This window comes from Oncorhynchus mykiss, chromosome 16 (genome assembly GCF_013265735.2).
Source record: "Oncorhynchus mykiss isolate Arlee chromosome 16, USDA_OmykA_1.1, whole genome shotgun sequence".
Taxonomy (NCBI): Eukaryota; Metazoa; Chordata; class Actinopteri; order Salmoniformes; family Salmonidae; genus Oncorhynchus; species Oncorhynchus mykiss.
Window position 1 is genome coordinate 78488784 of NC_048580.1, and position 26227 is coordinate 78515010.

General features: G+C 43.6%; 1 protein-coding gene across 3 annotated transcripts; it reads left to right on the top strand.

Moving 5' to 3' along the window:
* LOC110492717 (troponin T, cardiac muscle isoforms) lies at positions 1-22253 on the top strand. Of its 3 annotated transcripts, none has more exons than XM_036947866.1 (13): positions 1-143; positions 843-886; positions 1434-1444; positions 9873-9926; positions 12429-12536; positions 13557-13578; positions 19142-19205; positions 19700-19816; positions 20304-20381; positions 20502-20609; positions 21532-21643; positions 21724-21855; positions 21964-22253. In XM_036947866.1, exons 2-13 carry the CDS (start codon positions 855-857, stop codon positions 21987-21989), a joined length of 864 nt encoding a protein of 287 aa, XP_036803761.1. In that variant the 5' UTR covers positions 1-143; positions 843-854; the 3' UTR covers positions 21990-22253. The 3 variants fall into 3 exon arrangements, with proteins under 3 accessions (XP_036803761.1, XP_036803760.1, XP_036803762.1); XM_036947865.1 differs by having other exon boundaries at positions 21532-21638; XM_036947867.1 differs by lacking the exon at positions 9873-9926 and having other exon boundaries at positions 21532-21638.
* Positions 22254-26227: the final 3974 nt, after the last annotated feature.

The window sequence follows — 26227 nt, forward strand, 5'->3', positions numbered from 1 at the left end:
AATACACACTGTAGGGTCCCACACCTCCTCCATTCTCTCCTTCTCCTCTCTCTCCCTCTCTCTCTCTCTCTCCTATTGTCACGTTTCTGTTGATCAGTGGAAAATACTTCTAACTGAAGTCAGTTCTTCTCTCCATCTGTCAGGTATGTCTGACCGCTGTACCTTTCTACAAAGATGTACCTTTCTACAAAGATTACCTTTCTACAAAGATGTACCTTTCTACAAAGATATACCTTTCTACAAAGATATACCTTTCTACAAAGATATACCTTTCTACAAAGATATACCTTTCTACAAAGATATACCTTTCCACCTATAGCTGTATATTCATGTATGTAATATAATGTAATATAGAACATGTATAGATGTATATTCATGTATGTAACATAATGTAATACAGAATATATATGGTTGTGTATATATGTATATTCATGGGTTTTTATGTCCCTTCACCTCATAGCTTAACTTTCTATTAGGGTTAGGGTTAGCTAGCTAACGACAACATTGTTTTCTGCCCAAAGTGAATCTGGCGACATTTATAATGATAACAAAGTTGTTTCAACTAATTTTTTGCCTATGTTAGCATTTTATTTACAAGACACTGTATTGTAATTTGGACAAAATCATCATTAACACCTTTTTAGAATAAGTGGAGGAACCTAAAAGGTTGGTTCATAACAATGTGACCGTGAAACCCATGAATAGGTATTGATATGGTAATAGACTGTATATGTATGTTTTGTAATATTTATGTGTATATATATATATATATATATGTATATATGTATATGTATATATATATATGTGTATATATATGTGTATGTGTGTATTGTTTTCTCTAGACCAGAGCAACCATGTCAGACAATGAAGAGGTTGAAGAGTTTGAGTAAGTCTTTATTCATTATATATGTACAATGGTGTAAAGCCACTAAGTAAAAATACTTTGAAGTACGACTTAATTATTTTTTAAGGGTATCTGTACTTAACTTTAGCATTTCGATGTGTAGCAGGACAGGAAAATTGTCCAATTCCCTTCTGCCTCTGATCTGGCAGACTACACAGGCTTTGTTTGTCGATGATGTCTGAGTGTTGGAGTGTGCCCCTGGCTATCTGTAAATTAAAATAACAAGACCATTGTGCAAGACCAATGTAAATCATTTAGAGCATTTACTTTTACTTTCGATACTTAAGTATATTTGACCAATGACATTTGAGTATATTTAAGTATATTTGAAAACAAATACTTTTACTCAAGTAGTATTTTATATATCACATTATCAACCAGATATACTAACCTGTATATATGTAGTATCATATTATCAACCCTATCCCTACCTATAAAGTCTCACATTTCACTTACTTATATATTTTGTTGAATTTCTGTTTCTAATGCCTGTTGTTTTCTGTGATTATAATTTCTTATTCATCCACAGGGAGCAGAATGGTAAGTTCTGTGTGTGTGTGTGTGTGTTTGTACGTGTTTTATGTGTGTGTGTGTGCTTGCATGTGTTTGTGTGTGTTTGTGTGTGTGTGTGTGTGTGTGTGTGTGTGTGTGTGTCCCCGGCACAGCCAGAAGAGGACTGGCCCCCCCTCATAGCCTGGTTCCTCTCTACCCGGTACAGCCAGAAGATGACTGGCCCCCCCTCATAGCCTGGTTCCTCTCTAGGTTTCTAATCTCCACCCGACACAGCCAGAAGAGGACTGGCCACCCCACATAGCCTGGTTCTTCTCTAGGTTTCTTCCTAGCTCTTGCCCTTTCTAGGGAGTTTTTCCTAGCCACCGTGCTTCTACACCTGTATTGCTTGCTGTTTGGGGTTTTAGGCTGGGTTTCTGTATAGCACTATGAGATATCAGCTGATGTACGAAGGGCTATATAAATACATTTGATTTGATTTTGATTTGTGTGTGTGTGTCTGTGTGTGTGTATGTGTATGTGTATGTGTGTGTGTGTGTCTGTGTGTGTGTATGTGTGTGTGTGTGTCTGTGTGTGTGTGTGTGTATGTGTGTGTGTGTATGTCTGTGTGTGTGTGTATGTGTGTGTGTGTGTGTGTGTGTGTGTGTGTGTCTGTGTGTGTGTGTGTGTGTGTGTGTGTGTGTGTGTGTGTGTGTCTGTGTGTGTGTATGTATGTGTGTGTGTATGCGTGTGTGTCTGTGTGTGTGTATGTCTGTGTGTGTGTGTATGTGTGTCTGTGCCAAATCAAATCATATCAAATTGTAATGTTATTGGTCACATCCACATGGTTAGCAGATGATAATGTGACTGCAGCGAAATGCTTGTGCTTCTAGTTCGACAATGCAGCAATATCTAACATGTAATCTAACAGTTCCATAACAATTTCCTAATACACACACATCTAAGTAAAGGGATGGAAAAAAATATGTACATATAAATATATGGATGGGCCATGACTGACCGGCATAGACGAGATGCAATAGATGGGGTAAAATACAGTACATACATATGAGATGAGTAATGCAAATATGTAAACATCATTATTAAAGTGGCATTGATAAAGTGACGAGTGATCCATTTTGTTAGAGTGGCCCATGACCTCAAGTCTGTATGTAGTCAGCAGCCTCTCTGCCTTTGTGGTGGCTGTTTAACAATCTGATGGCCTTGAGATAGAAGCCATTTTTTCAGTCTCTCGGTCTCAGCTTTGATGCACCTGTACTGACCTCGCCTTCTGGATGGTGATGAGGTGAACAGGCAGTGGCTCAGGGGATGATCTTTTTGGCCTTCCTGTGACATCGGGTGCTGTAGGTGTCCCGGAGGGCAGATAGTTTGCCCCCCAGTGATGCGTTGTGCAGACCGCACTACCCTCTGGAGAGCCCAGCGGTTGTGGGCGGTGCAGTTTCCATACCAGGCGGTGATACAGCCGGCAAGACGCTCTAAAATGTGCATCTGTAGAAGTTTGTGAGGGTATTAGGTGACAAGCCACATTTCTTCATCCTCCTGAGTATGGGGAGGCGCTGCTGCGCCTTCTTCACCACGCTGTCTGTGTGGACCATTTCAGTTTGTTCGTGAATTGTACGCCGAGGAACTTGAAACGTTCCACAGCACCCACTGCTGTTTCCATGATTATCTCCTTTGTTTTGTTGACGTTGAGTGAGAGGTTATTTTCCTGACACCACACTCTGAGTGCCCTCACCTCCTTCATATTGTCTGTCTCGTCGTTGTTGGTGATCAAGCCTACTACTGTTGTGCCGTCTGCAAACTTGATGATTGAGTTGAAGGTGTGCATGGCACGCAGCCATGGGTGAACAGGGAGTACAGGAGAGGGCTGAGCACGCACCCTTGTGGGGCCCCAGTGTTGAGAATCAGTAAAGTGGAGATGTTGTTTCCTAACTTCATCACCTGGGGGTGGCCCGTCAGGAAGTCCAGGACCCAGTCGCACAGGGAGGGGTTGAGACCAAGGGTCTCAAGCTTAAGGATGAGCTTGGAGGGTACTATGGTTTTGAATGCTGAGCTGTAGTCAAGGAACAGCATTCTTACATAGGTATTCCTCTTGTCCAAATGGGATAGGGCAGTGCGCAGTGTGATGATGATTGCATTGTCTGTATACCTGTTTGACCTGTTGGGGCGGTATACAAATTGGAGTTGGTCTAGACCAGGGGTGAGCCTAGAACAGGGGTGGGCCTAGACCCTAACCCTAGACCAGAGGTGGGCCTAGACCAGGGTGGGCCTAGACCCTAACCCTAACCCTAACCCTAGACCAGGGGTGGGCCTAGACCAGGGTGGGCCTAGACCCTAACCCTAGACCAGGGGTGGGTCTAGACCAGGGGTGGGCCTAGACCAGGGGTAGGCAACTCCAGTCCTTGAGGGCCTGGTTGGTGTTACACTTTTCTCCTAGCGAACACAGCTGATTAATTCGAATTGCATGGTTTGAACAAAGGATCCACTTCGGGAAAGTCATATTCCTGGTCGTAGTGCTGATAAATTGATGACGCTCTGATATCCAACACGCACGCACGCACGCACACACACACACACACACACACACACACACACACACACAAAACACACACACACAGACAGATAGACACAAACGCAGATACACACACACACACACAAACACATATAAACACACACAAACACATATAAACACACACAAACACATATATACACACACATATACACACACACACACAAACACACACACACACACACACACACACACACACACACACACACACACACAGAGACTGTTTTTGTGTGTGTGTGTGTTTTATTTATTTATTTTATTTAACCAGGTAGTTTAGTTGAGAACACGTTCTCATTTGCAACTGTGTGTGTGGCACTGGCTTCTGTACTGCTGTTTAGCTGATACACTAACATAACTCTTGAGAGGAGAAGGAGGAAGGAGAAGAGGATGAGGAGGATGAGGGAGAGGAAGAAGGTAGTGCTCCTGCTGCTGCTTATCTATGTTGCTACCTTAACCCCCCCCCCCCCCCCACTCCCAACACACACACACATGAATGCTCGAAGATGTACTGGGGTGGAGCTTCTGTCAACTAATAATTATCAGTCGGTGCTGACTCTTCAACTCAGCCACCACTGTCATGTCTGTCTCTCCAGCTCAGCCACCTCCTTCTGTCATGTCTGTCTCTCCAGCTCTCTCACATATATATATTTTTTTAGGTTCTCATTGAAGTCTATCAGTTCCATGAGCTCTCTTTTTATGCTTCCTGCCCTTAAATTTGGCTCTGGCGTCTGTGAACTTTCTGTTTTGTACACCAGCTTCAAACATCTGTGGTTATTGGAAATACAGTGCCTTCAGAAACTATTCAGTCCCCCTAAACGTAGATGTTTTGTCACTGATCTACACTCAATACTTTAAAAATGTATTGAAAATAAAAAGCTGAGAAGTCTTTTAGTTATTTAGACAGCAGACTTGAATATGTCCGTAAATACACCAGCCAGCTGGTCTGAGCATGCTCTGTGGACGGGGTTAGGGATGCCGTCTGGGCCAGCAGCCTTACGAGGGTTAACACGTTCACGTCGGCCACGAAGAAGGAGAGGGGCAGCCCGCAGTCCTTGGAAGCGGGCTGCATCAGCGGCAATGTATTATCCAATTGGTCAGACCAGCATTGAATAGTTCTAGTCACAGGTACATCCTGTTTGAGTTTCTGCCTATAGGACGGTAGGAGCAAGATGTGTAAAATGGAGCCGGAATTAGATGGTAGACGTTTTACGTGCCCCCAGCCGATTGTGTTTTTCATTTGTTTATTTGCATTGTTTGTAACTTGTTTTTTTACTTATTTTGTACATAATGTTCCCGCTACCGTCTTTTAAGACCGAAAATAGCTTCAAGACATCAGGACTGTGATTACTCACCACGGACTAGCAGAATCCTCTTTTTCCTTCACGACTCTGACGACTCTGACAAGCCCGACGCGAAGGATACACTGCTTCTCTGATCCCCGTGATCTGCATGAAGAGGAGACTGAGAAAGAGTGGCCGCAGGTCGGGCTGCCTTCTGAGAATTCGTAGGCGATCAAATTAACCCCCAATTCCCTCCATTCTGCTAGCAAACGTGCAATCTTTGGACAATAATTGACAAGTTACACGGAAGATTAAAATACCAACGGGACATTAAAAACTGTAACATCTTATGCTTCACGGAGTCGTGGCTGAATGACGACAACATCAACATACAGCTGGTTGGTTATATGATGTATCGGCAGGATAGAACAGTGGCCTCTGGTAAGACAAGGGGCGGCGGTCTTTGTATTTTTGTAAACAACAGCTGGTGCACGATTTCTAAGGAAGTCTCAAGCTATTGATTGCCTGAGGTAGAGTATCTCATGATAAGCTGTAGACCACACTACCTACCAAGAGAGTTTTAATTTGTACTCTTTGTAGCTGTTTTACATACCACCACAGTCAGAGGCTGGCACTAAGACAGCATTGAATGAGCTGTATTCCGCCATAAGCAAACAAGAAAACGCTCACCCAGAGGCGGCGCTCCTAGTAGCCGGGGAGTTTAATACAGGGAAACTTAAATCCGTTTTACCAAATTTCTATCAGCATGTTAAATGTGCAACCAGAGGAAAAATAACTCTGGACCACCTATACTCCACACACACGGACGCATACAAAGCTCTCCCTTGCCCTCCATTTGGCAAATCTGACCGTAATTCTATCCTGATTCCTGCTTACAAGCAAACATTTAAGAAGAAAGCACCAGTGACTAGATCAATAAAAAAGTGTTCAGAGGAAGCAGATGCTAAGCTACAGGACTGTTTTGCTAGCACAGACTGGAATATGTAAGAGTACACTACATCAGTCATTGGCTTCATCAATAAGTGCATCGATGACGTCGTCCCCACAGTGACCGTACGTACATACCCCAACCAGAAGCCATGGATTACAGGCAGCATCCGCACTGAGCTAAAGGCTAGAACTGCTGCTTTCAAGGAGCGGAACTGTAAACCTGAAGCTTATAAGAAGTCCTGCAATGCCCTCCAATGAACCATCAAACAGACAAAGCATCAATACAGGACTAAGATTGAATCGCACTACACTGGCTCTGATGCTCGTTGGATGTGGCAGGGCTTGTAAACCATTACAGATTACAAAGGGAAGCACAGCGGAGAGCTGCCCAGTGACACGAGCCTACCAGACGAGCCAAACTACTTCTATGCTCGCTTCGAGGCAAATAACACTGAAACAAGCATGAGAGCATCAGCTGTTCCGGAAGACCGTGTGATCACGCTCTCCACAGCCGATGTGAGTAAGACCTTTAAAAAGATCAACATTCACAAGGTCGCAGGGCCAGACGGATTACCAGGACGTGTACTGCGATTGCCGATGACACAACGGTGGTAGGCCTGATCACCGACAATGACGAGACAGCTTATAGGGAGGAGGTCAGTGACCTGGCCTTGTGGTGCCAGGACAACAACCTCTCCCTCAACGTGAACAAGATAAAGGAGATGATTGTGGACTACAGGAAAAAGAGGACCGAGCACACCCCCATTATCATCGACGGGGCTTCAGTGGAGCAGGTTGAGAGCTTAAAGTACCTTGGTGTCCACATCACCAACAAACTAACATGGTGCAAGCACACCAAGACAGTCATGAAGAGGGCATGAGAAAACCTGTTCTCCCTCAGGAGACTGAAAATATTTGGCATGTGTCCTCAGATCCTCAAAAGATTCTACAGTTGCACCATCGAGAGAATCCTGACTGGTTGCTGCCTGGTATGGCTGCCTGGTATGGCAACTGCTTGGCCTCCGACCGCAAGGCACTACAGAGGGTAGTGCAAATGGCCCGGTACATCACCGGGGCCAAGCCTCCTGCCATCCAGGACCTCTATACCAGGCATTGTCAGAGGAAGGCCGTAAAAATTATCAAACACTCCAGCCACCCTAGTCATAGAGTGTTCTCTCTGCTACCACACAACAAGCGGTACCGGAGCGCCAAGTCTAGGTCCAAGAAGCTTCTAAACAGCTTCTACCCCCAAGCCATAAGACTCCTGATCATCTAGTCAAATGGCTACCCAGACTATTTGCCGTGTCCCCCCCTCACCCTCTCTTTACACCACTGCTACTCTCTGTTGTCATCTATGCAAAGTCACTTTAATAACTCTACCTACATTTACATACTATCTCAAATAACCGGTGCCCCCTCACGTTGACTCTGTATCGGTACCCCCTGTATATAGTATTGTTATTTCACTGCTGCTCTTTAATTACTCGTTACTTTGATCTCTTATTCTGATCTGTATTTTTTGGAACTGCATTGTTGGGGCATGCTCGGTCCTCTAAGTAAGCATTTCATTGTAAGGTCACTGTTTTATTTTGCGCATGTGACTTATACAAGTTGATTTGAGATGGAGTCGTGGTCGGATTTGCCAAAGGGAGGGCATCGCGGAAGTTAGAGTAGTAGTGGTCCAGTGTATTGCCAGCGCTGGTACTGCAGTCAATGTGTTGGTAGAATTTAGGTAGCCTTGCTCTCAAATTTGCTTTGTTAAAATTCCCCAGCTACAGTTAATGCAGTCTCAGCATATATGGATTCCAGTTTGCATAGTCCAGTGAAGTTCCTTGAGGGACATTTTTTTCTTTTTTAACTAGTCAAGGTAGTTCAGAACAAATGCTCATTGTCAATGACGGCCTAGGAACAGTGGGTTAACTGCCTTTTTCAGCTGCAAAACAACAGCTCAGGGATTCATCTCAGGGATTCGATCTTGCAACCTTTCGGCTACTAGTCCAACGCTCTAACCTCTAGGCTAACTGCCGCCCCGTACCTGGCTGTGATAATAATCGAAGAGAATTCTCTTGGGAGATAATGTGGTCGGCATTTGATTGTAAGGAATTCTATGTCAGGTGAACAAAATGACTTGATTTCCTGTATGTTGTAATGATTACACCATGAGTCGTTAATCATGAAGCATACACCCCCGCTCTTCTTCTTACCATAGAGATGTTTGTTTCGCGACGCATGAAGAAACCCGGTGGCTGTACCGATTCCGACAACATATCACGAGAGAGCCATGTTTCTGTGAAACAGAGAATTTTACATTCTCTGATGTAACCCTTGCCCTAATTTCATCCACCTTGTTGACTAGACACTGGACATTGGCGAATTATATGCTCTGAAGCATGAGGTGTGCACGCCTTCGAAAGTCTGACCAGAGGCAGCTTTGTCTACCTCTTCTGCGGCAACGTTCTTTTGGGTTCTGGGATTAGATCCAATGTCCTGGGGGGTGGTCCGAACAAAAGATCAGCTTCGGGAAAGTCATATACCTGGTCGTAATGTTGGTAAGTTGACGTCACTCTTATATCCAATAGTTCTTCCCGACTGTATGTAACAAGACTTAAGATTTCCTCGGGTAACAATACAATGTAAGAAATAAAAAATAAAAAATAAAAATACTGCAGTTTCCTAAGGACTCGAAGTGAGGCGACCATCTCCGTCGGCGCCATCTTGAATTTGACAGAGAATATTTGGCAAATGTTGCACAATCCAGTTGTAGCAAGCTTTTAAAGACTTACCCAGAAAGATTCACTGCTGTAATCGCTGCCAAAGGTCCTTCTACAAAGTATTGACTCTATGGCATTTTCAAAAAAATGCAAAAAACATATTTTCACTTTGTCATTATGGGGTGTTGTGTGTAGATGGGTGAGAGGGTCTGTTTAATCCATTTTGAATGCAAGATGTAATGCAAGGTTAAGGTTGTGATTCTTTACCAAAAAAAACATTTATTGTTTTGTCACATGAACTGAAATTTGTCGAAAATGATAGAACTTGACAGAACAGGTCATGGTAGAGCTATTTGTAAATGTTGGTTGCAGTGGGCTCAATCAGGAGCACACAGGGGGTTTCTTGGTTCTCTTAAACACATCTTCTTTGAAAGAAAGGATACACCTCACACACATGGTTTTGAGCTTAAAAAAAGAAGACATCCATACCATGTCAGACATAGAGTTTAAATATAATCAATTTGGAGTTTGCATCCCAGTATTACACTTGATATACATCACAGAAGACTGAAATACAACAAAACCGTTTGACATTAAACACCGGAATTTCAGATAATTATGAAATTATTAATATTATTAACATTCCACCCATGAGGCCGATCTGGTCATTCAACTGCAGGAAAGGGGTATGGACAATATGGTTTCAAATGAGATCAGTTCTACTTTTCTACTGATTCTGATGCTCTTCTTATCCCATTCTCCCTACAAGTGTGCACTCGTTCACTCCTACTCAAGGATTTAAAAGCTTTGGATTGGTGAAGACGTATTTTCCGCCATAACTTTACACCAATCCAATGTCTTGAAGTAAACAAGTGCACACCTTATGGAGAAGGGGACGAGATAGGCTTTTCTGCCTGTCTATCACTCTCTCACTTTATGTGTCCTAGAGGAAGAAGAAGAGCCAGCCATAGAGGAGGAAGAGGAGACCAATGGGGAGCCAGGTCAGAAGTCATGTAGGAGGGGCTTATGAAAGAGAGCGTAGCACTACTAGTATCTAAAAATAGAACATTAACCTACATAGAAATACAACATAACCCTACCAGACCCTAACTCAGTATAATATATATATATAACACAACCCTACTAGAACCTACCACAGTAGAATATGCAGTGCATTCTGGAGGGATTCTACATTTTCTACATTTTGTGGCCTTATTCTAAAATTGATTAAATATGCATTTTTTCTTATCAATCTACACACAATACCTCATAATTACAAAGCATAAACAGGTTGTTAGAAATGTTTGCAAAAGTATACATTTTTTATACAGAAATACCTTATTTACATAAGTATTCAGACCCTTTGCTATAAGACTAAAAATTGAGCTCAGGTGCTTCCTGTTTCCATTGATCATTCTTGAGATGTTTCTTCAACTTTATTGGAGTCCAACCTGTGGTAAATTCAATTGATTGGACATGATTTGTAAAGGCATATACCTGTTAATATAAGGTCCCACAGTTGACAGTGCATGTCAGAGCAAAAACCAAGCCATGAGGTTGAAGAAATTGTCCCTAGAGCTCAGAGCAGGATCGTGTCGAGGCACAGATCTGGGGAAGGGTACCAAAACATTTATGTAGAATTGAAGGTCCCCAAGAACACAGTCGCCTCCATCATTCTCCATCAACACTCTAGTCAGCAAACTGGATGTAGTCTATCACAGTGCCATCCGTTTTATCACCAAAGCCCCACATACAACCCACCACTGCGACCTCTATGCTCTCGTTGGCTGGTCCTCCCTACATATCCGTCGCCAAACCCACTGGCTCCAGGTCATCTATAAGTCTTTTTTTTAGGTAAAGGCCCGTCTTATCTCAGCTCACTGGTCACCATAGCAACACCCAGCAATTACACGCGCGCCAGCAGGTATATTTTACTGGTCATCCCCAAAGCCAACACTTGCTTTGGCCGCCTTTCCTTCCAGTTCTCTGCTGCCAATGACTGGAACGAATTGCAAAAATCTCTGAAGCTGGAGTCTCATATCTCCCTCTCTAACTTTAAGCATCAGCTGTCAGAGCAGCTTACCTGTACACAGCCAATCTGTAAATAGCACACCCAACTTTACCCAACCTTATCCCCATATTATTACTTACCCTCTTGCTCTTTTGCACCCCAGTATCTCTACTTGCACATCATCATCTGCACATCCATCACTCCAGTATTAATGCTAAATTGTAATTATTTTTGCCTTTGTGGCCTATTTATTGCCTACCTCCCTACTCTTCTACATTTGCACACACTGTACATAGATCTTTCTACTTTTCTTTTGTGTTATTGACTGTACGTTTGTCTATGTGTAACTCTGTGTTGTTGTTTTTGTCGCACTGCTTTATCTTGGCCAGGTCGCAGTTGTAAATGAGAACTTGTTCTCAATGGATCTACCTGGTTAAATAAAGGTGAAATAAAGTTAAATTCTTAAATGGAAGAAGTTTGGAACCTCCAAGACTTTTCCCAGAGCTGACCTCCTGGCCAAACTGAGCAATCGGCAGAGAAGGGGCTTGGTCAGGGAAGTGGCCAAGAACCCGATGGTCACTCTGACAGAGTTCCAGAGATCCTCTGTGGAGATGGGAGAACCTGAGAAACAAGATTCTCTGGTCTGATGAAACCAAGATGAAACTCTTTGGCCTGAATGCCATGTGTAACGTCTGGAGGAAACCTGGCACCATCCTTACGGTGGAGCATGGTGGTGGCAGCATCATGTTGTGGGGATGTTTTTCAGCGGCAGGGACTGGGAGAGTAGTCAGGATCAAGGGAAAGAAGAACAGAGCAAAGTACAGAGAGATTCTTGATGAAAACCTGCTCCAGAGCACTCAGGACTAGACTGAGGTGAAAGGTTCACCTTCCATCAGGACAACGACAATAAGCACACAGCCAAGTCAACGCAGGAGTGGCTTTGGGACAAGTCTATGAATGTCCTTGAGTGGCCCAGCCAGAGCCTGGACTTGAACCCAATCTAACATCTCTGGAGAGATCTGAAACTAGCTGTGCAATGCTCCCCATCCAACCTGACAGAGCTTGAACATATCTGCAGAGAAGAATGGGAGAAACTCCCCAAATACAGGTGTGCCAAGCTTGTAGCGTCATACGCAAAAAGACTTGAGGCTGTAATCACTGAAAAAAGCACAGAGTAAAGGGCCTGAAAACTTATGTAAATGTTATATTTAAAAAAAAAAATGTAAAACAAAAGTTTTTGCTTTTTCATTATGAGGTATTGTGTGTAGATTTATGAGGGGAAAAAACGATTTCCTCCATTTTAAATAAGGCTGTAACGTAACAAAATGTGGAAAACGTCAAGGGGTCTGAATACTTTCAGAATTCAATGTATATAACATAACCCTACTACAACCTACCTCAGCAGAATATATATAACATTACCCTACCACACACGTGCACAGACACACACACCTCTTGTCTTTATCAGTGTTCTTTTTCTTTCCTGATGCAGGGGAAGAGCCACAGGAGGGAGAGGAGGAGCATGCAGATGAAGGGGAGGGGGCAGAGGAGGGAGAGGAGGCGCATGCAGATGAAGGGGAGGGGGCAGAGGAAGGAGAAGGTAAATAATTGGCAAGCTCGTTTTGCATAGCCAAGTCCCATGGCTGTTGCCCAGGTAGAGTTAGCACCGGTGGTGAACGCTAAATGTCCCACTCAAAACCAACAGCGAGGCCGGCTTTGAGGGATGCGGTTCAATCATAGACTGTTTATATAAGGTGGGGTCCAAAATTACTGCCACCCTTGATAAAGATGAACAAAAAAGACTATGAAATAAATAACACAAATACTGAGGTATTGTTGTACACAAAAAAAAGGGAAAATAAATGATTTCACACTAAAATAATTTCTCATGGAAAGAGATTTTGTTCAACAACTATTTTTGTTATTTTTTTTAAGGTAGGGGCTAGAATTATTGACATCCCTGTTTTCAATACCCTTCAACATCTCACCTTGCAACTAAAACGGCACTGAGCCTTTTTCTGAAATATTTGGAGTTGGAGAAAACACTGTGGATTTTGATGTCTGCTTTAGTTTATTGCTGGAAGATCCACTTGCGGCCAAGTTTGAGCCTCCTGGCAGAGGCAACGAGGTTTGTTGGCAAAAATGTCCTGGTACTGGATAAAGTTCATGATGCCATTGACCTTAACAAGTGGAAGCAATTAGCCCCATAACATCAAAGATCGACCCCCATATTTTATATTAGGGATGGGGTCCTTTTCTGCTTATGCGTTTTTGCATGCCAAAACCACCACTGGTATGAATGGCCAAAGAGCTCTATTTTCATGTCATCCAACCAATGTAAACACATGGAGTCTGTTAAAGGCCATTGGCATTTGGATTGAAACGGGTGTTTTGGGCACAGCTTTTTACTTTTTTTTTTGCTCATCTTTGTCAAGGGTGCCAATAATTTTGGACCCCACTCAAAATGGACAAACCCATGATGACGTTACCCCATTCATTCCTACAGTATGTGACTGGGTCCGTCTGTGTGTCTCTCTCACCTGGACATCTCTAATGACTATTTTCTCTCTCTCTCTCTCTCTCTCTCTCTCTCTCTCTCTCTCTCTCTCATCATCCACAGAGGAGGCCAAACCTAAATTCAAGTAAGTCCTCCAACATTTTAATGAATGGGGGGGTATGGAAGGTTAGATTGGATTAGAATATGGAAACCATGCTGGGAGTTGTTGTTGTCCATTCTCATTCTCTATCTCTCTCTCTCTTTCTCTCCCAATTCAATTGGGATTTATCGGCACGGGAAACATATATTTAGTGAAATAAACAATGAACAAAACTGAGAAGAAACAAATTTAACAATTTTTAAAAATAGAAATTAACAGTAAACATTGCACTCAAAAAGGTTTAAAAAAGAAAGACATTTCAAGTGTTATATTATCAGCTATGTGCAGTGTTTTAGCAATGTGCAAATAGTTGTAGTATGAATAGTGAGGGAAGATAAACAGATTAGGTTGTATTTACAATGTTGTTTGTGCTCCACTGGTTGCCCTTTTCTCATGGCAACGGACCACAAATATTGCTGCTGTGATTGCACACTGTGGTATTTCTGCTAACACATATGGGAGTTTATCAGTGGTGGATTTATTTTCAAATTCTTTATGGGTCTGTGTGATCTGTGGGAAATATGTGTCTCTAATATGGTCATTATTTGGCAGGAGTTTAGGAAGTGAAGCTCAGTTTCCACCTCATTGTGTGTACAGTGGGCACATATACTGCCTTCTCTTGAGAGCCAGGTCTGCCTAAGGAGACCTCTCTCGATAGCAAGGCTATGCTCACTGAGTCTATACATACTCAAAGCTTTTCTTAATTTTGAGTCAGTGACAGTGGTCAGGTATTCTGCCACTGTGTACTCTCTGTTTAGGGCCAGATAGCGTTCCAATTTGCTCTGTTTTTTGTTGATTCTTTCCAGTGTGTCAAATAGTTATCTTTTTGCTTTCTCGTAATTTGGTTGGGTCTAATTGTGCTGCTGGCCCAAAGCATGATGCATGATGTTTCCACCCCCATGCTTCACAGTAGGTATGGTGTTCTTTGGATGCAACTCAGCATTCTTTGTCCTCCAAACACGACGAGTTGAGTTTTTACCAAAAAGTTATATTTTGGTTTCATCTGACCATATGACATTCTCCCAATCTTCTTCTGGATCATCCAAATGCTCTCTAGCAAACTTCAGACGGGCCTGGACATGTACTGGCTTAAGCAGGGGGACACGTCTAGCACTGCAGGATTTGAGTCCCTGGCGGCGTAGTGTGTTACTGATGGTAGGCTTTGTTACCTTGGTCCCAGCTCTCTGCAGGTCATTCACTTGGTCACCCCGTGTGGTTCTGGGATTTTTGCTCACCGTTCTTGTGATCATTTTGACCCCAAGGGGTGAGATCTTGCGTGGAGCCCCAGATCGAGGGAGATTATCAGTGGTCTTGTATGTCTTCCATTTCCTAATAATTGCTCCCACAGTTGATTTCTTCAAACCAAGCTGCTTACCTATTGCAGATTCAGTCTTCCCAGCCTGGTGCAGGTCTACAATTTTGTTTCTGGTGTCCTTTGACAGGAGTTTAGAGTGTGACTGTTTGAGGTTGTGGACAGGTGTCTTTTATACTGATAACAAGTTCAAACAAGTGCCATTAATACAGGTTAGGGTTAGGGTTAGGGTTAGTGGAGGACAGAGGAGCCTCTTAAAGAAGAAGTTACAGGTCTGTGAGAGCCAGAAATCATGCTTGTTTGTAGGTGACCAAATACTTATTTTCCACCATAATTTGCAAATAAATTCAATAAAAATTCCTGCAATGTGATTTTCTGGATTTTTTTTCTCAATTTGTCTGTCATAGTTGAAGTGTACCTATGATGAAAATTACAGGCCTCTCTCATCTCTCATTTTAAGTGGGAGAACTTGCAGAATTGGTCGCTGACTAAATACTTTTTTGCCCCACTGTGTGTATATATATATATATATATATATATATATATATATATATATATATATATATATATATATATATATACAGGAAGTAGAAAATAACATGGCTATATACAGGGAGTATAAAATAACGTGGCTATGTACAGGAAGTCGAAAAAACATAGCTACATACAGGTAGTAGAAAATAACATGGCTATATATAGAGAGTGGGGAGAACAAGTATTTGATACACTGCCGATTTTGCAGGTTTTCCTACTTACAAAGCATGTATAGGTCTGTAATTTTTATCATAGGTACACTTCAACTGTGAGAGACGGAATCTAAAAATCCAGAAATTCACATTGTATGATTTTCAAGTAATTAATTTGCATTTTATTGCATGACATAAGTATTTGATACATCAGAAAAGCAGAACTTAATATTTGGTACAGAAACCTTTGTTTGCAATTACAGAGATCATACGTTTCCTGCGCCTGGACATGCGCTGGCTTGAGCAGGGGGACTTTGCGTGCGCTGCAGGATTTTAATCCATGACGGCGTAGTGTGTTACTAATGGTTTTCTTTGAGACTGTGATCCCAGCTCTCTTCAGGTCATTGACCAGGTCCTGCCGTGTAGTTCTGGGCTGATCCCTCACCTTCCTCATGATCATTGATGCCCCACGAGGTGAGATCTTGCATGGAGCCCCAGACCGAGGGTGATTGACCGTCATCTTGAACTTCTTCCATTTTCTAATAATTGCGCCAACAGTTGTTGCCTTCTCACCAAGCTGCTTGCCTATTGTCCTGTAGCCCATCCCAGCCTTGTGCAGGTCTACAATTTATCCCTGATGTCCTTACACAGCTCTCTGGTCTTGGCCATTGTGGAGAGGTTGGAGTCTGTTTGATTGAGTGTGTGGACATGTGTCTTTTATACAGGTAATGAGTGGAGAACAGGAGGGCTTCTTAAAAAAAAAACTAACAGGTCTGTGAGAGACGGAATTCTTACTGGTTGGTAGGTGATCAAATACTTATGTCATGCAATAAAATGCAAATGATTTACTTAAAAATCATACCATGTGATTTTCTGCATTTTTGTTTTAGATTCCGTCTCTCACAGTTGAAGTGTACCTATGATAACAATTACAGACCTCTACATGCTTTGTAAGTAGGAAAACCTGCAAAATAAGCAGTGTATCAAATACTTGTTCTCCCCTACTGTATATATACGGCATGACGAGGTTCTCCACTCGTCTCCATCCCAAATACGCACCAGATTATAGGAGTCCTGAGGTCCAGTTTTGTGAAAAACCGTGCTCCGTGAAAGGATTCCACCACCTTAGATGAAAGGTTACGGGTAACTAAACCCCACCGTGATGGAATTTAGACCTCTTTAATCAATGCACAGACACAGACCTCCCTCCTTTTTCGGGTGAAATGAAATGAATGACCCCTGTCCCAGAGATTCCGTGACGTATGTCTCCATAGCCAACGTCTCCTCCTGTGGCAATGGGTACACATGACTCCTGGGAAGCGCAGCGTTTACCTGGAGATTTATCGCACAATCCCCCTTTCAATGAGGTGGTAATTTAGTCGCCCTCTTCTTACAGAAAGCGATAGCCAAATCGGCATATTCAGGGGGAATGCGCACAGTGGAAACCTGGTCTGGACTCTCCACCGACGTGACACTGATGGAAACTCCAAAACACCTCCATGAAGACTCCTCTGACCACTCCTAGAGAACCCCCTGTCTCCACGAAATCCTAGGATTGTGACTAGCCAGCCAGGGAACCCCCAGCACCACTAGAAACGCAGGTGAATTGATAAGGAAGAGACAAATCTACTCCTTATGATTCCTCTGCGTTACCATGTCCAGTGGAACCGTGGCCTCCCTGACCAACCCTGACCCTAATGGCCGGCTATCTAGGGAGTGCACAGGGAAGGGGGGATCTATCGGCACTAGCGGAATACCCAGCTTGATGGCGAGTCCGCGATCCATAAAGTTCCCAGCTGCGCCTGAATCGACTAGCACATTATGCTGGGTAGAGGGAGAAAAGTCAAGAAACAAAATAAATACAAACATGTGACTAACATGGGGTTCTGGGTGAGTTTGGTGCTGACTCACCTGGGGTGACCGAGAAGTGTTCCGCCTGCCCTCTTGACTCCCAGACGGGCTCCCTCAGCACCGGTCGGCCGTGTGTCGTCTCCGACCACAGCTGGTACAGGAGGAGCCTCCTCCTCCGGTACCCCTCGGCACGGCCCCCCCTAACTCCATAGGAATGGGAGCGGGAGTGCTAGGTGGTGGAATAGACATGACCCTCTCCGAACTCCCGCGGTCAGCCAGCAGATTGTCCAGCCGGATAGACATGTCTATTAGTTTGCAGAGGGAGAGAGCGGCGTCTCTACACACTAGCTCCCTGTGGACATCCTCCCGGAGACTACACCGGTAGTGGTCTATCAGGGCCCTGTCGTTCCATCGTTCCAGGTCCGGAACTCCAACGCAAAATCCTGTGCGCTCCTCTTCTCCTGCCTAAAATGGAATAGTCGCTCACCTGCTTTCTGGAGGGTGGTCAAATACGGCACGAAAGCGGCACGTGAATTCTGGGTAGTGCTCCTTCGCCGAGTCTGGGCCATTCCAGACCGCGTTGGCCCACTCCAGAGCAAGACCCGTCAGGCAGGAGGCGAGGATACTCACACTCTCCTCCACCGAGGGAGTTGGTCCCACGGTAGCCAGGTACAGCTCGACTTGGAGCAAAAAACCCTGGCACCCAGACGCCGCTCCATCATACTCCCTCAGGAGTGCAAGACGAAGTGCGCCGGAGCCGGATGCGGAGGGAGGAGAAGGTGGACTCGTCGGAGGAACCAGAGGTGAAGAGAGGACCACTCCTCTCCCATCGGTCCATTCTCTCCATCATCTGATCCATCGCCGTTGGAGGACACGTTCCTCCATCGATGGAAGGGGGTTGGCAGCTGCTTCTGCTGACTCCATTAACCTCTCTAGGGTATGTGGGACGCTAGCGTCCCATCTGGCCAACATCCACTGAGATTGCAGAGCGCCAAATTCAAAAACAGAAATGCTCATTATAAAAATTCAGAAAACAAAACATATTTTACATAGGTTTAAAGATTAACTTTTTGTTAATCCAACCACGGTGTCAGATTAATAAAATGCATACCTAGCCCAGAACATAGCCCAGTTGACAAATTATTACAAACAGTAACCAGCCAAGCAGAACCATCACAAAACTCAGAATTAGAGATAAAATGAATCCCTTACCTTTGATGATCTTCACATGGTGGCACTCAGAAGACATTAATTTACTCAATAAATGTTCCGATACCTACATGTACATACTACCTCAACAAGCCTGACTAACAGGTATGCCTTGCTGCTCTGTTTTCAAATGTCTTTTTACGGTTGTTTTATTTCTTTACACACACACACACACACACACACACACACACACACACACACACACACACACACACACACACACACACACACACACACACACACACACACACCATCTTCACGACTGTGTTGGTGTGTTTGGACCATGATAGATCCTTAGTGATGTGGACACTGTGGAATTTGAAGCTCTCGACCTGCACCACAACAGCCATGTCGACGTAAATGGGGGCATGTTCAGCCCTCCGTTTCCTGTAGTTGAAGTTGATGATATTTCTCTCCTGCGCTCTCTCTCTCTCTCTCTCTCTCTCTCTCTCTCTCTCTCTCTCTCTCTCTCTCTCTCTCTCTCTCTCAGGCCGTTCATAATGCCCAACCTCATCCCACCTAAGATCCCAGATGGAGAGAAGGTAGATTTTGATGTAAGTATGTGACTGGATATACTATACTGCTGTTATCATCTCTGCAGGACATCCACAGGAAGAGTATGGAGAAGGATATTTAGTTGTTGTTGTTATTGTTTTTATTTCTGCCGGACATCCACAGGAAGAGTATGGAGAAGGATATGTTGTTGTTGTTATTGTTTTTATTTCTGCAGGACATCCACAGGAAGAGTATGGAGAAGGATATTTAGTTGTTGTTGTTATTGTTTTTATTTCTGCAGAACATCCACAGGAAGTGTATGGAAAAGGATATGTTGTTGTTATTGTTTTTATTTCTGCAGGACATCCACAGGAAGAGTATGGAGAAGGATATTTTGTTGTTGTTGTTATTGTTTTTATTTCTGCAGAACATCCACAGGAAGTGTATGGAAAAGGATATGTTGTTGTTATTGTTTTTATTTCTGCAGGACATCCACAGGAAGAGTATGGAGAAGGATATTTTGTTGTTGTTGTTATTGTTTTTATTTCTGCAGGACATCCACAGGAAGCGCATGGAGAAGGACCTGAATGAGTTGCAGACACTGATCGAGGTTCACTTTGAAAGCAGGAAGAAGGAGGAGGAGGAGCTTATCAACCTCACAGACAGGATTGTGAGTGGCACAGACACATGTCACTCAAACTAGCCGCTCCCAGACCTCTGTCACTCAAACTAGTCCCTCCCAGACTCCTGTCACTAAAACTTGCCCCTCCCAGTCCCGTCACTCAAACTAGCACCGTCCCAGACACCTGCCACTCAAATTAGCCCCTTCCCCTCCCAGAACCCTGTCACTCAAACCAGCCCCTCCCCCTCACAGACCCTATCACTCAAACTAGCCCCGCCCCAGACCCCTGTTACTCAAATTAGCCCCTGCCCCTGCCCTTCCCCAGACCCATGTCACTCAAACTAGCCCCCTGTCACTCATAACTAGCCCATCCCCTGACTTGTCAGTCAAACTAGCTCCTCCCCAGACTTCTGACAGTCAAATTAGCCCCTCCTCTGAATCTTGTCACTCAAACTAGCTAGTATTTGCTTTTAGAGAGCATTGTACACTACACTCATGTCATTCCTAAAGTTAGGGATCTGGATATTCTCTCTAGGAGAAGCGACGTTCTGAACGATCAGAGCAGCAAAGGATCCGCAGTGAACGAGAGAAAGAACGACAGAAGAGGTTGGAGGTAAGAGAGAGAGTCTCAGTGACACTGTGTATCAGGTATTGAACCTGACTAGCAGCTTTTTATGGGTGATCTCTCTCTCTCTCTCTCTCTCTCTCGCACTTTCTCTCCTTCTCTCTCCAGGATGAGAGGACTCGTAAAGAGGAGGAGGAGGCAAAGAGGAAAGCAGATGATGATGCTAAGAAGAAGAAGACGTTGACTAGCCTACACTTTGGAGGCTACATGCAGAAGGTACTATTATAATACACTGTATGTACATTGTCGTGGTCATTTCCTGTATTACTAAACATTCAGAGAGCAAACCACACACAAGTCAGAGTATATTATAAAGTCCATCTTTAATTATATATGAGCTTCACCATAGCCCTGTGACTCTCAGATCAATTCAGTGTCTATAAATTAATTCTCTGAGTCCTTACAAAACAGTTCTTAGTATCATTTATAGCCAAGACACACCCATCTCAACTCACATGACGAAACACAGATCTCAGGAACATTACACAAAGAACCTTTTACTTGAAAGAGGAGTATCCCATAGCTAGATAGCATTAGCTATAAATTATCGTTCAGTTTGGTCTCCTAAACAAAGTTCTTATCTCGTTCTTGGTACAACATAGTACCAAACCATTACCTCATCCAATGGCATATATCAATTGTCAATTCTAGATACTCCCATCTCAAATACATCCCCCCTGGACAAGCTCACCGAGACAGTGAGCCTCTTAGGTCATATACTAGATCAAGATAAGGGCAACCTCAGAGGGGACATACAATAGTTCCAGACACATTCCCATAAGAAGAGGAGCCTCCATTCTGTCCTCCTCCCCTTCTGATATATAGCATCACATGGTTTAACAGATACATTGACATATGAAGACAAGCCTGACCTCTCCCCTCTCTGGGCCCCTAGTGACTAAGCCCTAGCAGAGAAGGAGGGATAACTGCAAACTGCCAACAGTATTATCCAAAAGAAAACATCCTAATGACAAATATCTCACATAAGCAGTATTATGTAAACAAAACATCTTATTTATCAATGTTACCTAACTAATTCTGATTCTGCTACCACAACATTATCAGTAGATTATTATATTAACTCGTTATTACATTATTATTATTATATACATGTATCTCATTATTATGATATGACTAGATGGAGGTCAGAGGGAAGAGACAGACAGAGAGAGAGAAGAAGAAGAAGATTCTACAGGACAGACGGAAGTCTCTGGACATCGAGAACATGAGCCAGGACAAACTGAAGTGCAGTACTACAACTATACTATGCTACTACAATAATGTATATTACACTATACTACTAGATCCTAACCTCTCTCTCTCTGTGCAGAGACAAGGCCCAGGAGCTGTGGTTGTGGCAGCAGCAGCTGGAGGCGGAGAAGTTTGATCTGCAGTATCAGATTAGCAGACAGAAGTATGACATCAACGTCCTCCGCAACAGAGTGTCAGACCACCAGAAGACGTACGGACAACCCTTACACACACGGAGACACACACACACTCACACACACACGCACACGCACATACAGACACACACAAACTGTGTAACTAAGTGTCCTCTATTCTGCAGCACCAAGAGAACCAAGAGAGGCCTGAGGAAGTAGAGCGATATTGAAGAGGGACTGAAGAGGGACTGAAGAGGGACTGAAGTAGACTGAAGAGGGACTGAAGAGGGACTGAAGTAGACTGAAGAGGGACTGAAGTAGACTGAAGAGGGACTGAAGTAGTCTGAAGAGGGACTGAAGTAGACTGGCTGAGGGACTGAAGTAGACTGGCTTAGCAGATCAGCTGTCTGGCCTATTTGTCTACTGTCTGATCTCTCTCCTTCCGACATCTCTCCCTCCTTCCTACATCTCTCCCTCCTTCCTACATCTCTCCCTCCCTCCTACATCTCTCTCCTTCCTACGTCTCTCTCCTTCCTACATCTCTCTCTTCCCACATCTCTCTCCTTCCTACATCTCTCTCCTTCCTACATCTCTCTCCTTCCTACATCTCTCTCCTTCCTACATATCTCCCTCCTTCCTACATCTCTCTCCCTCCTACATCTCTCTCTCCTTCCTACATCTCTCTCTCCTTCCTACATCTCTCTCCTTCCTACATTTCTCTCCTTCTTACATCTCTCTCCTTCCTACATCTCTCTCTCCTTCCTACATCTTTCCCTCCTTCCTACATCTCTCTCTTTCCTACATCTCTCTCTTTCCTACATCTCTCTCTCCTTCCAACATCTCTCTCTCCTTCCAACATCTCTCTCCTTCCTACATCTCTCTCCTTCCTACATCTCTCTCTCTTCCTACATCTCTCTCTTCCTACATCTCTCTCTTCCTACAACTGTCTCTTTCTCCCTGTCCCTGCCTCGTCTCCTTACCCTCTTCTTTCCTCTCCCAAACCTGGTTTGATATTTTCTATTTCTTTCCCCATAGTGTGTGGTGTAAATAAAATACTTCATCTCATTTTTGGTCTGTGATGGTGTGCGTGTGTATGTGCTTGTATGTGTGTTGTCAGGGGGTTGTCAAGGGTTTGGGAAAAGAGCACAAGCCCTAACAGTCAAATACAGTATTAGGGCTCCATTCAATCTGTAGCCCTGAAGATCTGAGCAGTATCGCGATTGAAATGTGAAGGTCATTTCCTCTTGAGTCGACACATGCAGCATTTACCGTGAACGCAGTCTTTGCAAACATTCCTATGTTGGTTTATAAGGACATACATTCATATCAATCAATCAAATGTATTTATCAAGCCCTTCTTACATCAGCTGATATCTCAAAGTGCTGTACAGAAACCCAGCTTAAAACCCCAAACAGCAAGCAATGCAGATGTAAAAGCACGGTGGCTAGGAAAAACTAGAAAGGTCAGAACCTAGGAAGAAACCTAGAGAGGAACCAGGCTATGAGGGGTGGCCAGTCCTCTTCTGGCTGTGCCGGGTGGAGATTATAACAGAACATGGCCAAGATGTTAAAAGATGACCAGCAGGGTCAAATAAAAGTAATCACTGTGGTTGTCGAGGGTGCAACAGGTCAGCACCTCAGGAGTAAATGTAATGATCAGCTATGAAAAGCCAACTGACAAGTATCTCTACCGCTCCTGCTGTCTCTAGAGAGTTGAAAACAGCAGGTCTGGGACAGGTAGCACGTCCGGTGAACAGGTCAGGGTTCCATAGCCGCAGACAGAACAGTTCAAACTGGAGCAGCAGCACGTCCATGTGGACTGGGGAGAGCAAGGAGTCATCAGGCCAGGTAGTCCTGAGGCATGGTCCTAGGGCTCATGTCCTCTGGGAGGGGAGGGAGAGCATTAGATGGAGCATACTTAAATTCACACAGGAAACCAGATAAGACAGGAGAAATACTCCACATATAACAGACTGACCCTAGCCACCGACACATAAACTACTGCAGCATAAATACTGGAGGCTGAGACAGGAGGTGTCGAGAGACTCTGTGGTCCGGTCCGACGATACCCCCGGACAGGGCCAAACAGGCAGGATATAACCCCACCCACTTTGCCATAGCACAGCCTCCACACCACTAGAGGGATATCTTCAAACCACCAACTTACTGCCCTGAGACAAGGCCGAGTATGTGTAACCTTTATTTAACTAGGCAAGTCAGTTAAGAACAAATTCTTATTTACAATGACGGCCAACACTGGCCAAACCCTAACCCGGACAACACTGGGCCAATTGTGCGCCGCCCTATGGGACTCCCAATCACAGCCCGTTGTGATACAGCCTGGACTCAAACCAGGGTGTCTACTGTATAGTGACACCTCTCACACTGCGATGCAGTGCCTTAGACCGCTGCACCACTCGGGAGCCAAAGCCTTGTGGTTTATAAGGACATTGTGTATATGAGTACATATAAGGATAGACATACAGTGGGGCAAAAAAAGTATTTAGTCAGCCACCAATTGTGCAAGTTCTCCCACTTAAAAAGATGAGAGAGGCCTGTCATTTTCATCATAGGTACACTTCAACTATGACAGACAAATGAGAGAGAAAAAAATCCAGAAAATCACATTGTAGGATTTTTTATGAATTTATTTGCAAATTATTGTGGAAAGTAAGTATTTGGTCACCTACAAACAAGCAAGATTTCTGGCTCTCACAGACCTGTAACTTCTTCTTTAAGAGGTTCATTTGTCCTCCACTCATTACCTGTATTAATGACACCTGTTTGAACTTGTTATCAGTATAAAAGACACCTGTCCACAACCTCAAACAGTCAAACTCCAAACTCCACTATGGCCAAGACCAAAGAGCTGTTAAAGGACACCAGAAACAAAATTGTAGACCTGCACCAGGCTGGGAAGACTGAATCTGCAATAGGTATGCAGCTTGGTTTGAAGAAATCAACTGTGGGAGCAATTATTAGGAAATGGAAAACATACAAGACCACTGATAATCTCCCTCGATCTGGGGCTCCACGCAAGATCTCACCCCGTGGGGTCAAAATGACCACAACGGTGAGCAAAATGACTTTTTAAGTGGGAGAACTTGCACAATTGGTGGCTGACTAAATACTTTTTTGCCCCACTGTAATTAATATTTGCTCAAATGACAAATAGGAAGCATCAGACAAAGTTTTGGAAAGAAATGGATTGTATTCATATTTTGAAATATTTGATTCATAATTGCATATCAACTCATTACAGGAAAATAATGTTTTTTTTGACACACTACATGAGATACCTTTGACAGGAGGGATGCAAGATAAAAGGGGAAGAAGCCTAATATAATTAAAAAGACTGGAGGCACGTTAGTTTAAACTTTACTCCAGTCTTGAGAGAAATACAGTGAAACAATAAATTGGTCATTCTAAAACATATACAAATACAGAAACAGATGTGTTCGACCAGTATTGAACAACTAGACAATAGGAAAAACATGTTTGAAATATGTCTGGTGAAGACAGACCTGAGGTCATACACAAAAAAACTGTCTATAACATGGTTTATGAGGATTTATCCCATCGTACATCATTGACAATTCTGAAACATGGTTTATGAGGACACAATTATGTCAAAGCATTGTTTGAGGACTAACATCGTGTTAGTTTAGATGACTATTAACCCAATAGGGTTAGTTTAGGGGACTAAGTAACCCAATAGGGTTAGTTTAGGGGACTATTAACCCAATAGGGTTAGTTTAGGGGACTATTAACCCAATAGGGTTAGTTTAGGGGACTATTAACCCAATAGGGTTAGTTTAGGGGACTATTAACCCAATAGGGTTAGTTTAGGGGACTATTAACCCAATAGGGTTAGTTTAGGGGACTATTAACCCAACACCCAAACGTGTTGAGTAGGCACAGGTCATCAATACATCAAACCCACATTTTAATGAACTCAAAAGAACAAAACATGTAATGTAAAGTAAAAAAGTCAAAGAGGGAAATGGGGGTCTGGGGTTTTGAAAAGGAACAAAGACCCATAAGACATTTTGTGTTTATTAATTTAGCGCCACAGTAGTAAATATACACATTTCCAGCTTCACCTATTTTTATTCATTATACAAACACTCCCATCCAGAACTAACTAAAAGCAATCAGGGTTAAGTGTCTTGATCCAGGCTAGGGTTAGGGTTTTGAATATGGGTGGGGTTAGGGTTAGGTTTTTGTTTGTTAAGGAATCCACAAGGTCGATCTGATGCCTTCAAGCTAATGCAGAGACGGGGCAGGGGAGTTGCACTCCGCTTGCCGAATGGGGGAGTCGAGGGTTCCGGGCACAGATCCGTCCAGGTTGAAGAACCCTATAGTTTTCCACTTTAGTAGAGTTGGTTTTGGGGTGCGTTGGTTTTAGGTGTCTTCATCCTTGGTCTTTCGTCTCTTTTAAGTCCAGGT